General features: G+C 51.9%; 1 protein-coding gene across 8 annotated transcripts in view; it reads left to right on the top strand.

The window, feature by feature from the left end:
- The window catches only part of Sptbn5 (spectrin beta, non-erythrocytic 5), a 43,924-nt gene that overhangs the window by 1,229 nt on the left and 26,484 nt on the right, over positions 1 to 16,211 (top strand). For 4 of the 8 annotated variants that reach the window (XM_076929534.1, XM_076929533.1, XM_076929537.1 and 1 more), the window contains exons 4-22: positions 1,776 to 1,892; positions 3,388 to 3,545; positions 4,006 to 4,234; positions 5,009 to 5,640; positions 7,180 to 7,318; positions 7,428 to 7,660; positions 7,908 to 8,061; positions 8,174 to 8,374; positions 8,460 to 8,717; positions 9,767 to 9,824; positions 10,837 to 10,946; positions 11,030 to 11,173; positions 12,196 to 12,348; positions 12,617 to 12,747; positions 12,970 to 13,209; positions 13,933 to 14,220; positions 15,115 to 15,355; positions 15,484 to 15,623; positions 15,764 to 15,863. In XM_076929534.1, coding sequence (XP_076785649.1) covers positions 1,776 to 1,892; positions 3,388 to 3,545; positions 4,006 to 4,234; positions 5,009 to 5,640; positions 7,180 to 7,318; positions 7,428 to 7,660; positions 7,908 to 8,061; positions 8,174 to 8,374; positions 8,460 to 8,717; positions 9,767 to 9,824; positions 10,837 to 10,946; positions 11,030 to 11,173; positions 12,196 to 12,348; positions 12,617 to 12,747; positions 12,970 to 13,209; positions 13,933 to 14,220; positions 15,115 to 15,355; positions 15,484 to 15,623; positions 15,764 to 15,863 — 3,726 coding nt within the window. Of the gene's footprint in view, positions 1 to 1,775; positions 1,893 to 3,387; positions 3,546 to 4,005; positions 4,235 to 5,008; positions 5,641 to 7,179; positions 7,319 to 7,427; positions 7,661 to 7,907; positions 8,062 to 8,173; positions 8,375 to 8,459; positions 8,718 to 9,766; positions 9,825 to 10,836; positions 10,947 to 11,029; positions 11,174 to 12,195; positions 12,349 to 12,616; positions 12,748 to 12,969; positions 13,210 to 13,932; positions 14,221 to 15,114; positions 15,356 to 15,483; positions 15,624 to 15,763; positions 15,864 to 16,211 lie in introns of those variants that run through there. The other 4 variants (XM_076929535.1, XM_076929538.1, XM_076929539.1 and 1 more) reach the window with 4 other exon arrangements.

Here is a 16,211-nt window from a genome sequence, read left to right as displayed (position 1 = left end):
TGGCCACAGCAGGAACAGTCTATAACCCTGTCAGGACTGAACACATCACTGTCTAATGAGGGAGAATTGCAGGGTTCTTGGCTGAAAGAATCTGGGTGTTCTTAATCTTCCTGTTTCATAAAGCTAGACATATAGAAATACAGGAATGTACCTCCACACCCAGCTTCTTTATGAGCTATGTTATACAGCAGGTCACTGACACTCGTGGAAGTGATAACCTTAATGCTCTTGATGTCTCAGAGAACTGTAATCAACACTGGACAAGGGAGTTACCCCAAGCACAGCTAAACCACAACGTTGATTTCCCCTTGAGTCAGTTATTGAGCAATTCCTAGGCTGGGTATGGTGGTTAACATCATTAATCCCAGCACTAAAGAAGCTGAGGCAGGAGGATCTCAAGTTGGGGTTACCCTAAGTAACATAGGATGATAACTAGATGTGTATTATCCCAGGACAAATACACATATGTAAACACACACCAACAACCATAACACCAAAGTCCTGAATATTTGCTGATTTCCTCCTGTTGTGATTATTGCTAAGCCCTAAACTGGGAGGATTGACTCTGGAGAGCCTGGAAGAAGCAAGCAAGCTTTCCTTTGCTCCAAGCTAAGGTGAATACAGAGGGATGAGAGGGCCAGAGAGAAAGGGAAGTACATGGGTGCATTCTTCAGAGACCAGTGGGGTACAAGAAAATATACCCACAGGGTCCAATGTCTACTGAAGTTCTGCTCGCTCACAGGGCTAGCAGCAAGCTCCCAGCTGTTCTGGTCTTATAGGGTGTCTCTCTTTCTTTGTTCATTCAGCTCAGCGTTATTACATAGTATATGCTAAGAACTGAGGATGTATTCGGGAGCAAAACCAATACCCCACCATGGCACGGATGAGAGCAGATGTGTGTGTTTAGGTGGGAGAAAAAAATGCAGGTTTTCAAGTAAGGGGGTTGGAATACACCATATTGAGAAATCGACACCAAACCAGAGACTTAAAGGAAGAAGGGGGAATAATCATGCAGCCATCTGGAAGATAACACTTTCAGACCGCTGAGACAGCCAGCCTATGCAAGGATACCAAGGCCTGTGTTAGAATCAGGCACCAGGGATACCTTAAGCAAAGCTTGAGAGTCTTGATCTCAGAATTTTTCAGCCTTAGTGTCACGTGATTCAGAAGAGATGATGGAGCCAGAGAGTAACTGGCAGGTCCTGTGAGGCTGACATGTACGAGTCATGAATTAACCAGTCCTCCCCCTCAGGAACAAGCACTAGACCAGAGGTTTCACCATGATGGCCCACGAGCCACCCACTGTTTGCTCAGATGCAGATTACTGAGTCTGGGCCTGGGCTCTGGAGAACCTGTCTTGGTAGGGCTGGGGACTCTAAATTTCTAATGGATATGCTGGAGATGAAACCCTGGCTGGAGAGTTAGGTTTGGGGGTAATCCAGGGGCCCAGGCACCCCCTTGAGATGCAGCAACACTAGGAGATGGAGGAGGCAGACATTGGCTGTGTCGAGTTAGCTCACTTGAGAACTTTCATTTTCTGCACCACCTTTAAAGGTCCTCTCCACAGGGGCCCAGTCTAGTTTATCTGCTTAGAGAACACCAGTGGAGGCTTGGACCAATGTCACAGCCATCCTTCCCCTGCCATTGTTCATTGCCTGCTCTTGCTGTGGGGCATCTGCTGAAAGAGCCAGGCCCCTCCCATCTCACAGCCTCCTGGACTTCAGGTTTCTCAGGACCATAGGCTTTGTGGCTTACCCAATCAACTGTGCCTGTAGGTGCCCATACCTTTCATCGGGCCAGAGAACATTGTGGATGGAGACCAGTCACTCATCCTGGGACTCCTCTGGGTCATCATTCTACGTTTCCAGATTTCCCACATCTCCTTGGACAGGGTATGTCTCAGGCTTCAGTGCCTCATGGCCTGGCCCAGCCCTGGCTTCATCTCGGATCCCTGAGCAGAGCTGTTCCACCCATGTTGATGATCCCTTGGTGTTGAATGAATTGAATGAATATTCACCCTTCATCCAGGGACAAAGGACTCAGGAAATAAGAGCTAGAATTCTTCATCCTGACTGGGGACTAGTCACTCACTGGTAAGAGGCAGAGAGGCTAGCCATCTGCCACTGCCTTCTTGGACTGTCATTTGGGACTGAGTCCCTGCCACCTTCACTACACAATAGTGTGCCACCAGAGGAAATCAGATATATAAAGAGACCCCAGGTCAGAGGTTTGCAATGTCCCCAGAATGTTGAAGAGCACTGAAACAGTCTTTTCATGGTCTCTATATTTTCCTGTCCCTCCTTTTGCCCTGCACCTGGCTCAGAAAATATAAGCATAATGTCCTAGTATCTATCAAGTTCTATGAATCATCCTCAGTTCCACGCCAGTGAGTTGTGAAAGACAAGCTGGAGATTGAGACCCTAATTTTAAAAGTTGTGGATTTGACACACCAAGAAGGCCTCTCAAAACTCACCATGTGGAGGCCCATGAATTGGCTCAGTGGGTAAAGGCACTTGCCTCTAAGCCTGACAACCTGAGTTTGATTCCCGGGGCCCTCTGCAGCCACCTCAGGCCATTTCCCTGATTAGCTGGGATCCTGAGCAGTGTCCTAGCTTCTCTTACACACTTCACTGGCACCAACAGAGGAAATGAAGTAGATAAAGAGACTTTTCACCTCAGCAATGTATGAAGGTAGAGTAACTGCCACGGAGAGCTGACGTGAAAAGGCCTCGTGCCTGGCCTGCAGAGAGCCTGACGACAGGACTGTCAGGAGCCCCACCTTCTATCCTGTGAGGCCTCAGGTCAGTTAGCTCTGTGGCTAGCCCATCAGAAGGGCTGTTGTTAATGAGAGAAGCAGACACATAATTACTCGTCAGGAATCAGCTTTATTACGAGGAAGGGCCTTGAGACCCCAAGATTGGGCCACAAGGTGGGAAAGCATGAGAAAGGAACAGAATAGTATACTAAAAATGGCATAATATGGTCTTAAGGGAAAAAAGAAACTCCTTTTTAAACCTGGAATTGGCCTACATCTTAGACATGATCCCATCGCCTAAATCAGGCCACACCTCCCTCTGGCTGTGTCTAGACAATATATATGATGTAGTTCTTCTATGTTCCTGGTCACGTACACTACACTTAACTAAGTCACCATCCCTCAAAAGATAGTTTTTTTTAAAAATCAGACTTTTCCTTTGCCCGGAGGATCCATCCAAGGCCCCTTGGGAAGACTGCTTGGAGATGTGGTCTAGAGATAAAAGCTGCTATTGGAAGAGGCTCCTTTGGGCTTCCCCTACTGTCCCTTTCACAGAGTGTCCCAGGTGTCCCTGAAGGTTCTTACGCCTTCCAGCCACCTCACACATTAACCACATTGTCCTGTCCTGCCAGGAGGAGTTCGGGGCCAGTGCAGCTTTGCTGTCTGCCAAGGAAGCCCTGCTGGTGTGGTGTCAGCGGAAGACGGCCAGCTACACCAATGTGGACATCACTGACTTCTCCCGAAGCTGGAGTGACGGGCTTGGCTTTAATGCCCTGCTCCATGCTCACAGGTGCATCTTAAAGCCTGAGCCTCCACCCTCTGGGCCCAAGGCCTCAGGCTGGAATGCTGCCTGCTCCTCCACACATCCGCTATACCCTGGGCCTGGAAAGAGAAGGATGAGTAGGCCACAGATAGAGGGTATCTAGGTCTGAGCCCTGCTCTGGGCCTGCCCCTCCTCCTCCCCTTCGGTGCCAGAGTTAGCACCTTTGCCTTTGACCCCTGCCTTCTCTACTTCCTGCGCCTCGTCTCTTCCCTGCGCTCTCTCTAGCTAGTGTCTGCCTTTTGGGGGCGCCCCACCCATCTGTGTCCTAGCTTTTCTACCACAGTCACCCTCCCTCCTATCAAGTTCTGCTTATACTCCTGCCTGAGGCTTGCAGAACAATCAGAGGAAAACAGTCACAGTAACAGTGGACAGCTAACATAAGCAGGCCAAAAGGCTCTTCTGAGGATCCTTCCTGTTCTCTGTCCAGGCCGGACCTGCTGGATTATGGCTCACTGAGTCTAGACCGCCCTCTATATAACCTCTCCTTTGCCTTCCGCGTGGCTGAGCAGCAGCTAGGCATCACCCAGCTGCTGGACCCTGAGGATGTGGCAGCCCTGCATCCAGATGAATGCTCCATCATGACCTATGTGTCTCAGTACTACCACTATTTCTCCCGCCTGCAGCAGGGGCAGACAGCCCAGAGGCGGCTGGCTAAGGTTGGTAATAAAGGGAGGCAGGTTGTCTGACTGGCTGTCAGTATGCCTTACTGGCTCCATGGCCTTGGCCAAATGGCCTCACTTGTCTGTGCTCCATTTGTGACATGGAGGTGACAGCTCCTAAATGACAGAAGGCTGAGCATCCACGGAAGTGTTAGCATGTACCTAGCATGGTGCCTGGCATACAGGAGAAGCAGGGACTATTTCTGGACTTCTGCCTCCACTGCCCTCAAAAACTGTTAAGCTTGTAATTGGATTAAAAGGCTTACAGAGCCAAGCCTTGAAGGACATGCATGGAAGAGGCTCTTTTGAGCAGGCACTACACTGAGTCCATGCTTTTAGGAGGCTATACCGTGGATGGCAGGACAGAAGCTGAGACCTGGAAGGGCTGGCTGTCCTCAGGGTTTGTGTTGTATAGTCCTTAGAGTCAAAGACTATAAGCTGATTTAGGGAGTGGGGCACAGGGAAGAAAAGGCAAGAAGACAGAGAGAAACAACCTGCAGATGAGGTCGAAGGGGCAAAATTAGGTGGAGGAAGGCAAGCCATGCTCTCAGCCCAGTTGTGGACAGAGTGCTGCGGTCTCTTGGGTCTGTGTGTATAATGCCCCTGCCCTTCTGCAGGGTAGGAGGGGAGGTGTTTTAGCGCAGCCTCAGCCAAGAGAATGAGTGTCAGCCTACGGGGACAACTTGGGCTGGCACTTAGCACTTGGTGGTGGGGCTTTCACTCTGAGGCCCACCTCAGGTGTAGCCTGCCCAGTGCTCTGCCCTCCACCAGATCCTGCTGCAGCTGCAGGAGACGGAGGTACTGCAGGCTCAATACGAGCAGCTGGTGGCTGACCTGCTCTGCTGGATTGAGGAGAAGCAGATGCAGCTGGAGGCTCGGGGCTTCCCAGACTCACTGCCTGCCATGCGCCAGCTACTGGCAGCCTTTGCCACCTTCCGTGCCCAGGAAAAGCCACCTCGGTTGCAACAGCGAGGAGCCACAGAGGCCCTGCTCTTCCAGCTACAGACAACACTCCGAGCCCAAAATCGAAAGCCATTCCTACCTCGAGAGGGCCTCAGTCCTGCAGAACTGGCTCAGCGCTGGGCAGAACTAGAGAGGGTAGAGGCCTCCAGGAGCCAGGCCATGCAGCAAAGGCTGCTACAGCTGGAGCGACTGGACACTCTGGCCCGCCGCTTTCAATGCAAGGCATCCCATCGGGAAAACTTTTTAAATGATGCAGATCGGATGTTAGACCAGGCCAGAGCCTCCCTCACCGACCCAGCCACAGTGGAGGCAGCCACTCAGAGGCTGAGCATGCTGGAGGCTAGCATCCTGCCCCAGGAAGGGCGCTTCCAGGCCTTGGGTGAGATGGCAGATATCCTCCAACAGGAAGAGTATCACAGCTGGCCAGATGTGGCCCGCAGGTGAGCTCCAAGCAAGTACGCTCAACGTCACAAAAAGCCAAAGCCTCCCTACAACACACAGAAAAGTGAGGTGGTTTGTGAACTCAAAATTCACTCTTAAGAGATAATCAGTCTCCCATGGACACATAAGTTCACCACCAGGTATAACGTACCCCTTCTGGTAAAGCAGGGTTCTTTCTGGGTAGCCTCTGAGTAGCTAGCACACTCAATAAACAGGCATTTAATTCAGTGTCTACTGTGTCCCCACACCCCATTATCAGACATTTAGCAGTGGTGTGGGGAAACAAAAATGTCTTCCCTCCTAAAGCTTAAAACACTCACAAGAAAAACAAGAAAGAAAATAAATCAATAAAGTATGTGAGAGCAATTTTAAAAAATAGGGGCCGGGCCAGGTGTGGTGGTGCACACCTTTAATCCTGGCAGCAGAAGGCAGAGGCAGGCAGGTCTCTATGAGTGCAGGCCCAGGATGGTCTACATAGCAGACCAGCCAGGGCTGCATTATGAGACTCTATCTCACAAAACAAACAAACAAACAGCGATAGTCTAGTTTAGTGACAGCACAACGCCCTTGATATTCGGTCCTCAGAAAAATAAAGAGGCATGGGACTACGAGAGGCCAAAACAGGGGGATGTGGTGTAGCTCGCCAGAGAAGAGCCTCTGGAAGTGGGCGTGGACCAGAGATGTAAGCGAGGGAGCTGGTCATATACATATGAAGGACAGACGAGGGAACATCTAGAACAGCACACCAAAGTGGTTGTATCCCTTACAAGGTTGAAAGTAGCAATGGTGGGCAGTGGTCACATGACCAAGTCACGGGGGATGGGGACAGGGAGGGGAGGGATGGGGGACAGGCTCAGCCTTAAATAGTAAAGGCATTTGGTTTGATTTTTTTTTCTTTTCCTCAGAAAGTTAGGAAATCAGGGAGTCTTGCCATAGGAGAGACACACTGTGCCTTTGTGCCAGTGATCACCTGGATGCTGTGCCGGGGCAGGCTGAGGGGCAGGCCTGTTTAGTTATGAAGCTGGTGTATAATCCTGGCAGAAAGCAGTGAGGTGATCAAGTGGTGGCATTCTGAGCACAACTTTCTATGTTGATTCTGAGACAGGGTATCACAGAGACAGAACTTACTATATAGAGCAGACTGGCCTGGAGACTGGCAATTAGGCCTCTCCTCCTGTATCCTGGGATTACAGTTGTGACTGCCCAGATCAATGGATATATTTTGAAGATAGTGCCAAACAGGATTTGCAAACAGATTGGGGTTAAGAATCTGAGCCAACATGGTTTTTGTCTGTGTGGCTGGAAAGATGGTTTTCATTCATAGAGATAGGGACTAGACAAGGGGTGTGTGTGTGTGCGTGCGTGAACAGCTCAACCTCCCAGACTCCCTTCTGACTGTCAGCACACTCTGCCCAACCACCTGTGCCAGGCTGTTCACATCCATACCTTACCCTGGCTCCAGAGGTGCCACTGTTCCAGGGCAGACAAGCTTCCTTGCCCCAACTTGAGGTAGACCACTCTTTCCTCTTGTTATCTAGGCAGAAGGAGATCACTGGGCGATGGCGGAGGTTCCTGCAGTGTCTACAGGAGGAGAGGAAGCACATGGCAGGCACACGGGCTGTGCTGAGTCTGCTGCAGGAGGTGGAGACTGCCACCGACCAGCTCCGGGAGCTGCAGGTAGGCAGTAGATCAGCTGAACAATGGGACCTTTTCCAATCCTTTCCCAACACTGATGTCCACAGCTACCCAACAGCTGGCATTGCACTGACCACGCATCTCTGCCCAGGTGTTGGCCAGCTCCACAGCCTGTGGACAACAGCTGGCAGACATAGTGTTGCTGCTGCAGAGCCATGACCTGCTGGAGGCCCAGGTGTCAGCCCACAGGACCCACGTGAATCGTCTTGTCCACCAGACGGCACAGCTGGACTCTTCCCAGGGCCCCAGTGCGCAGACGCTGCAGGCTAAAGCCTTAGCACTGGGAGAGCTCCACCATAGCCTGGTGTCTCTTGTCAGAGCCCGGTAAGGGTATGCTTCAACTCCTCAACTGTCCGTAGAACTTTCCTGTAACTTTAATCATCTCCTGCCCAAGCAGAAATCCTGGTCTGGCAACTTCCTCTACACTATCCCTGAGCCCCCAAGCCTAGGCCTTATTTATTAAGCCGTTCTGGGAAAATCATGCCTAAGGGGCACATCTGATCAGGTGGGCAACCCCTTCCCCATGCTTTATTCGTCTCCAAATCCCTTAATGGTCCTTTGTGTCACCCAGACGCACCCTGCTGGAGCAGACCCTCCAGCGGGCCCAGCTCCTGCACAGCTGTGGGGAGGAGGAGGCCTGGTTGCAAGAGCACAGACAGATAATGGAAAAGGCAGCCCTGGGCCTCGACCTCACTCAGATCGCTACTGCTCTGCAGAAACACAAGGTGTCCACTCCCTTGGTCTCTGATATCCCAACCTCCTTGCCAGTCAGGCTTGAGACTCCAGAAGTCACCCTCTCCCTCCCTTCAAAATCTACCCACTCCCCAACCCTTCTAGGCTCTGGAAACTGAACTCCATCGCCACCAGGCTGTGTGTGTAGATCTCATGCAGAGGGGATGCAACCTCTGTGTCAGAGAGCCCCTCGCACAGCCAGATCCTCTGGAAAGGGCGGAAGCAGTGCAGCGAACCTGGCAGCTGCTCTGGACTGGAGCCACAAGGCGGCGCGCCTGGCTGCAAACAGCACTGCTGGTTGGGCAGGTAGAGCGTGCGGGGCGGGGCAGGATGTGGGGCGGCTGGGCACACAGGGACCTGCTAGCTCTCAGCCTCTTCCACCTCTCCATAGTACTTTTCTGACTCGGCCGAGGCGGCGTCCTGGCTTCTCCAGCGGCAGAAACGACTGGAGAGCGCATCCTGCGGGAAGGACCAGGCAGATGCTGAGGCCCTGTTGCAGCAACACCTGCGCCTGGAGCAAGGCGTGCACGCCTTTGCTGCGGAACTGCGGGAGCTAGAAGAACAGGCGCGGGCTGCCGCAGCCCTGGTATCACTCATGGTGCACACAGGGACATGGAAAGGACCCAGCCTCGTGCCTCCTACACCAAATGTGAGGTCTCCCCAGAGCATTGGTGCTACATGCTCCTCCCTCCCTCAATGAGAGTCTTTGTGGCCCTGCCCAGAGCTGGTGGTACATCCCCAACCTCGACCCCTGATTCCAATATCTCCAGTCATAGGTCATTTGGAGTGCTGTCTGTAAATTAGTTAAGGGCATGGAGTACATCTGGGCTTGGTTCAACCTGCCCAGCACAACTTAAGAACATTAAGCAGGTTCTCTCAAAACAAACAAACAAACAAACAAACAAAAACAAAAAAAACCAAAACACTTTATTTTTATGACCCTTCATCCCTAAGTCACTTTCAGTTCCTTAACTTGCAACCTTAAAAAAGCCCCACATCCCTCTCGTCTTTCTTCTGCCCAGCCCTGTGTCCCATGCACCGTTTAAGCTACATTTAGGGCCTCCAGATTGCTTCACCTAACCTGGCCATAAAGTTGGTAGATAGCTGAAGGAAAGACCTTGGCCCCAGCCTGCTTGTGATTCCTCACACTCCGAGGCCTTGTCCTTTAAATTTACTCCCAGATCTCATAATTAAATAATCTAAAAACCAGATCTGTGTGTTAGCAAGTATCTAACATCACCACCGTTAACAAATGAGTTCATGGAGGTGAGATGGGGCAGGCTACGGCCTAAGGACCCTCCAGAAAAGAGGCCTTTTGATTCCTTGTCCAAGGCTGTTTCTACACACACACACACACACACACACACACACACACACACACACGGCCTGTGACACTTCACTCCTAGCTTTACATTACACCAACACAACTCGTTTGGTAGAGGGTGATAGTGGTTTCTTCCTACACCTCGAGCCCTGCTTTTCCCAAGTGTTACTTGTTAAATAACAGGATCTCTCTCATACCTTTTTGCGCGTCCTCCATCCCTATCTGGTGTAGGTAGAGGTGGAGATGCCAGGCCTGGCCCTGGGCATTTTCAATCTTTGCTTTTCTCACTATTTCAGATGGGGCACAGAGTTTGTGCTTCTGCCAGGTAGGAAGCCACTTGGTCACCTAAACAGGACCTCTGTCCCTCTATATAGGAGGAACCTCCAGAAGACAGGAAAAGGCTTGGCAGAGACAGCATTGGAGGACCCCAGGGTGAGACTCAAGTTTTAGCAGTACCAGGCAGCCAGTATTCACATCAGCAGATACCCTTCTCCAAAAGTACAAGGTCATAACTCGCAGTGAGAACCTGAGGTCTGTCAGCAATGGGAAGGTCATACATCTTTCCTGTGCCTGTCTGGGCCATCTGAAATCCAAGTGAAAGAAGCTGAGGGGAAGCTACTTTGAGCTCAGGATTCTGGGAATAAAAACATATGCTGCCTCACTGGTCTCAGGGCTTAGGCCTTAGCCTGCTCCACTGGGCCTATTCCCAGCTTTGGCTCAGCAGACAGAAGTAACTGGAGTTATCTGACACAGCCTGTGTTGCCCAGGGCAGCATGTCCCTGTCTCTAGACAGCCACAGCAAGGTGCTTTTCACACCAGCAAAGTTTGGATGAGATGGTCCTGTGAACTCAGTAGAGTTTGAGATTTTCTGGGTCCTTCTTCCAAGTTCCTTCTGTGCCTGCTCTTACAATGCCTGCACCCCGTTTCCAAGTGGTTTGCTTGCTGCTGGTGTCTACACTTTCCCAGGAACAGAGGACAGAAAAATAGAGATGGGGTGCTTTCTCCCTCACAGAGAGGGGTGCTGGCCTATGTCTCCTGTCTGCCTACCCACTGCTACTACAGCACTATGCCTTCCCCTGCAAACTCTCCTCTTGGACAGACTCCACTGGGCCTTGTCTTGCCCTCTTTAAACATCCAGACCATCTGCCCTTTCTTCCCCCTGGACACTCATGGCACTTATTTCACATGAGGACAGGCCTTGTCTACCCCAAGTGTAACCCTGGATAGTGTCCCACCTGTTCTGGGTCTGGGAGTTTTGCAATCCTGAGAGACTCATGAGCCTCCACGGGAAGGTCCAGCCTCAATCCTTTTAGTCTCTAACAGCTCTTCACACAGACCCAGGCATAGGGAAGCAATAGGTAACTAATGACTGTGACCCACCTTGTAGTGAGTAGGGAAGAAGATGGCCCCAAGCAGCCCTTGAATCCTGTGATCTCATTAACAGTGTGTGTCTCATGGCTTCCAGAGGAGGCTTTGAGTGCCCGGAAGCTTAAAGAGTTGGGAGACAGGCAGAGCAGGACGGCCCTCATCCACAGCACAGAGAAGAAACCGCAGGTACAACCACAGACCCCATCTCGGTGGAAATCCTGCCTTGTGGTAGGAGCTGGGTGTGGATACAGTGTCTTCCTTCTGCACAGGTGCCATCTGCCCTGGGCCTTCTCCTAGAAGGCCCAAGGACATCTCTCCAGGCTGAGTATGACTTTCACCTCGACTCCAACACCATACTCCAGGCACAGGCTGACTTGAGCCAGAACTATGAGACCCTTAGGGCCCTGGCAAAGGTAACACTCTTTGTCTAAGAAATATTCATAGCAGATCATGTGGCACATCTATTCCCAGATGCTCTGAGGGCTGAGGTAGGAAGATTGTATAAGTCCAGGTGTCCATGACCAACCCCCCCCAAAAGGGGGGGGGTCATGCTTGCCTGGTGTACTTAAGGTCTGAGAGGTCAATCCCCTGTACCAAAACCAAAAGAAAGAGAAAGGAGGGGGTGTTAACTATGCCCCTACCGTAAGCTAGGCAGTGTTCTCAACCTGTGGGTCAAGGCCCCTTTGGGAGTTGAACAACATTTTCACAGGGGTAGCATATCAGATACCCTGCATATCAGATATTTGTGTTTCATAACAGCCAAATTATAGTTATGAAGTAGCAATGAAGATAATTGTATGATTAGGGGTCACCACAGCATGAGGAGCTGCATCAAAGGGTCACAGCATTCAGAAGGTTGAGAACCCCTGAGCTAGAGTCTGTGTCATGATTCTAGGAACAGAGCCGTGACTGACATGTCTCCTACTCTAAAGGATCTTACAGTATGACCAAGATGTCAGCAAATATTTAAATGGGTGTGGTATGGGGCCTTATGCAGGTTAGGTTGGAGTCAGGATGACACCTTTGTGGAAAGGATATTAAACAGGACTTAAGACAGACCCAAGGGCAGAAAGTGCTGGAGAAGTCAACTGGGTCCTGAAGAAAAGTTTGGAATAGTCCCAGTGAAGGAGGCTGAGGTCTATGGCTCTGGAGACCAGTGGGGCGGCAACTAGAGCAGAGCCTGGAGAGGCCTGTGGAGCTTCAGAGCAAGGTGAAGCCCCCTGAGCAAATAAGAAACAACCCAAAAGCTCTGTCATGACACCCTCAGCTCTCACCAGCTCCCTCTGCTAGATATCAAGGGACAGATGTGGCACAGTTGTGGAGATGAGACTTGATCCTCTTAGTGGCTTAGGTGGGCAGGGACACACCCCTGACCTTTCTAATTGCCCTCCTGTGGGACACTGTCCCTACACCCTGACCCTGGCTTCTTCCTCAGCGTCACAGGGCCCGACTGGAGGAGACAGTCTCCCTGTTTAGCTTCTATAGCTCCTGTAGGGAGCTCCAGTCCTGGCTGGAGGAGCAGATAGCCCTGTTCCAAACATTGCAACCCCAGGGAGACAACTTAGAGGTCACACAGCTCAAATATGAGGTAAGTCGCGGAGGTAATGGGGACCAGAGTCTCTACCACTCTGGCATTGCTTCATGGTTTTGCCCCGTTCTCCATGTTTGCTCTGATCCTGCCTGGGGAGGGGCCAAGGCTATAGGTCTGACTGTGAGGGCCTGTGTACTCAGATGATTCCTTCTCAAGGTGAGCAGGATGTCTTAGAGCCAAGCATCCCAATGTCCTTTGTCACCCAAAGGGAGTATGGGGAGAGAAGAGCCTGCCTCCCAGAGGTCTGGGTCCTCCTCTTTCTCAGAATGTTCTCATGACCTTGGCCACTGGAAAAGGCCACTGGGCAGAGGTCATCAGTACTGCTGAACAACTGAAGCAAAGATGTCCAGGACACATCTCGAAAATCCAACAACAACAGGAGGACCTGAAGCAGAGGTGACAATAAGGGGTGGGAATGCAGGGTGGAGTGGGACCTTGTTTGGTGCATCTGCAGGCGGAGAGGCTAGGTGGTGTCAAAGACAGTGAGTAGAGGGCAGAGGCCACCAGCCTAGAAGCTTCTGTCCTGGTAGGCTCAGTCTAAAGCCTCAGATGGGTAGGTGTCATTGGGTGCATGGGAGGTGTCTCTGTGCTGGATACATCCCTGGATCCTCTGCTCAGGTGGCACCAACTGGAGGCCCTGAAGGAGGAGAAACTCCTGCAGCTGACACGTGGCATGGAGGTGTGCAGTCTTTTACAGGAGTCTGAACCCACACAAGCCCAACTGCTAAGTGTGATAAGCAGACTGGAGGCCCTGGGAACAAGAAGCCATGGGGACATCCATCATACCCTGCAGCAGACCCAGCAGAAGGTCCTGGTATTGGAGAAGAAGATCTCCTACCTCCAAAGAGCAACCATAGAGTATGGCCAGCTTCAGAATGGTGATGGTGACTGGGGAGACAGTGAGAACAGAGAGAAGCTCTAATAAAATGAGGCGGGCACAGGAACTGGGATGGGAGATGGCCAAGATATGCTATTGGAAGGGTGTGGGCAGCAGCCAGAGATAGTTGGCCAGAGAATGTGTTCTCATATCCCAGACCAGCAGGTCATTCTTCCCTAGCAAGTCTCAAGTGGGAGAGCCAGGAAGTGAGAAGATAAAAAAGACAAAAAAGCTGGGGCTGGGAGGTCTTGTACAAGCTGCCGTATGCCAAGCAAATTTTGCATAGTATAGCATCTTATATACTGTGTGCAGGAGGAGAATGGCCAAGGTCATGAGAAAGCTAAATCAGACAATGCTGGCAAGAGAATACAGCATACCCCAGACACAGCTATCTTAGGATTGATAACCATGGCTTTTCAGAGAGGAAAGACAGGTTCCCAGAAACTAAAACCTTAACTCCTTTAAGGCCCAGGCCCCAATCTGGGCCTTGCAAGGTCTACCCCTGGACAAGGACACAACCTCTGTTCTTTCATCAGGACCTTTGAGAAAGCCTTGGATGGGGTCTGGCTTCCAACACTCAGAGAAATAGAGAGCCTCATGCTTGTTCTGTGTCTAGCTAGGGGAGGGGTGGGATTCAGAGTTGTCACTACTCTTCCAGAAGACACAGGGCTGAGGCACTCACTGTCATGGTTTACATCCTGTAGGGTGATGGAGTCAGGCCCCACAGAGGGCTGGCTGCTTTGGGAGCAGGTCCTGATGTTGCAGTCACTGTTAAAGCAAGCACAAGGGCAGATGGCCCAGCAGGTCCAGGTCCAGACTGAGGCTGGGGTTCAGCGAGGTATCCTCCAAGAGAGCCAGAAGCTGCTGCAGTGGGCAGAGAGCATCCAGGCTCAGCTGTGCAGCAAAGAGGAGCTGGAAGATGTGGCCTCAGCCCAGCAGCTGCTGAGGAAGCATGGAGCCCTACAGGAGGAGACCTGCCTGTGGAGAGAGAGGTCGGGGCAGGCCTGAGGATTTCAAGTTCATAAAAGAAAGCCCAAAGCAGTGTGTTCTTCAGGGTCATGAGTCAGGCTGGTTATCTAGCATAGTACTGCAGGCAGTTTGCAGGAGATACCCAGGCCTATGTCAGACAACCTGTTCACTTTAGGAAGGGTGTCCAGACACTGAGCTGCCAGAGAGGCTCTCAGTTCCAGCCCAGCTACCCTCCTACAGGGGTGATGATGGTGTCCCCCAAATCTAGCTTCCCATTCTGACTAGTACATACTCTACTGGCCTCTGCAGTCAAAGGGCCCAGGACCCATCAATGGCCTAAGATCGTTACCCCCTCACTTCCTTCAGAAGTGATGTGCAGCCTTGTGAGCAAGCACAGCCACCACGGACAACCCCCAGGCTCTGTCCTCCCCAGGGAGCCTGGCAGGTATCAAATGGGCCCTGAGAAACAAGCACCTGCCCCCATCTGTCACACACACTCAGCTACTTTAGGATTGCAGCAGCTTAGAGGAAGTTCTGGCTTTTCCTGCCTCCCACAGCTGTGCCACCTGTTTCCAAGACGTGGGGGGGCAGCATCTATCCTAAAGGGCACCTGTTCTGCTGGGTCAGAGGTTCCAGCAGCCCTGACAGCAGGTGTGTGTGGATTGAGGGATCTGCACTGTGTTTGTCACAGTATGCCACTAGCCATCTACTTAGAGGAGGGTGTGACATGGGTCGTGAGCTCTCTGCCGAGCCTGATGCATTCTGTCTTATTCATAGGCCAGAGCACAGCTGTCCTGAGAGAAAGTGAGCCGATAGGACTGGCCGGCAAATTAGCCTCACTTCAGAGCTCTGTGATGAGGGCTGAAGCAGCTGTGAGAAGGGATGGGTGTGGTCTGATGCTCTGTTGTTGTTCTTAGGCTGCAACAGCTGGAGGCTCAGGGTCAGTTGGTGGCAGTTTCAGACTCTCCACAGTCCCAAGAGGTGGCCAGTGCTCTAAGGCTCTTAGGCCAGCACAGCCAGCAGCTGAAGGTTTTGTGGAAGCAGAGACAGCAGAAGCTTTGGGAGGGGCTGGAGCTGCAGAGGTTTGGCCAAGAAGTGGATGATTTCATGGCCACCTGTGCCAGCCATGAGGCCTTACTGCAGCTGGACAATCTTGGGGTAAAGTTTGGGAAGTAGAACTGAAGTGTCACCCTACTGCCTCTAGAGGGAGCTGGCCTCCTTGGGTCCAGAAGTCAGGGTGGGCAGGAAGGCCCTAAGGATGAGCTGACCTCAGGTCTCTGTACCAGGAGGACGTAAGGGAGGCTCAGAGCTTGCTGCAGCAGCACCAGGGTTTAGGGTGGCTCCGCAACACCCTGGGATCACGGGCAGAGGCCCTGCGAGCACATGGTGAGAAGCTGCTTCTGAGCCATCCTGCTGCCCTGCACAAGTGAGCCATCTACCTGCAGTCTCTCAGCACTTGGGCGGACTGCTGCTTTCTGAGGCTGGGTGGGACATGGTTCTCTTGGGCTGGGGAAGGGGGGGTGTCCTCAGGGCAGAGAAGAGCTCTCTCCTCTCCCCACACTCCAGGATCAGAACGCTGCTGTACAGTGCCCAGGCACAGTGGACCAGGGTCCAAGAGAGGAGTGACCAGAGAAGGGGACAGCTGTTGGCTTCCCTCCAATTGCAGGTGACTCCCTAGTCTGTGGGAGGCATGCCCAGAAGCAGTGCCCTGGAACCCACAGCAGCACGGAGGCAGTATGATCCTGCTTACCAAGCACTTCCCCAGCCTTGGCTGTTTCCATAAGGACGCTGGAGCTTCTCAGAGAAGGGCCCCTTGACTAACGCCCCCCCCACACACACACCTACTACATACCTGCACTCTCTCTTGGCACACCAGGGGTTTGCCTAAGTGGAGGGAAACAGCCTCAGACCTTAGCATTGATGCTTGTTCAAACACTAGAGTGGCTCTCTGGCCAGGCCAGGCCTTCAAGAACCTATTTAGATTAAGAGATCCACACTCTATCCAGTGTCATCT

Source organism: Arvicanthis niloticus, chromosome 2 (genome assembly GCF_011762505.2).
Source record: "Arvicanthis niloticus isolate mArvNil1 chromosome 2, mArvNil1.pat.X, whole genome shotgun sequence".
In the NCBI taxonomy this organism is placed as follows: Eukaryota; Metazoa; Chordata; class Mammalia; order Rodentia; family Muridae; genus Arvicanthis; species Arvicanthis niloticus.
The sequence above is the reverse complement of the archived record's forward strand: the minus strand, read 5'-3'. Positions and strand labels throughout refer to the sequence as shown.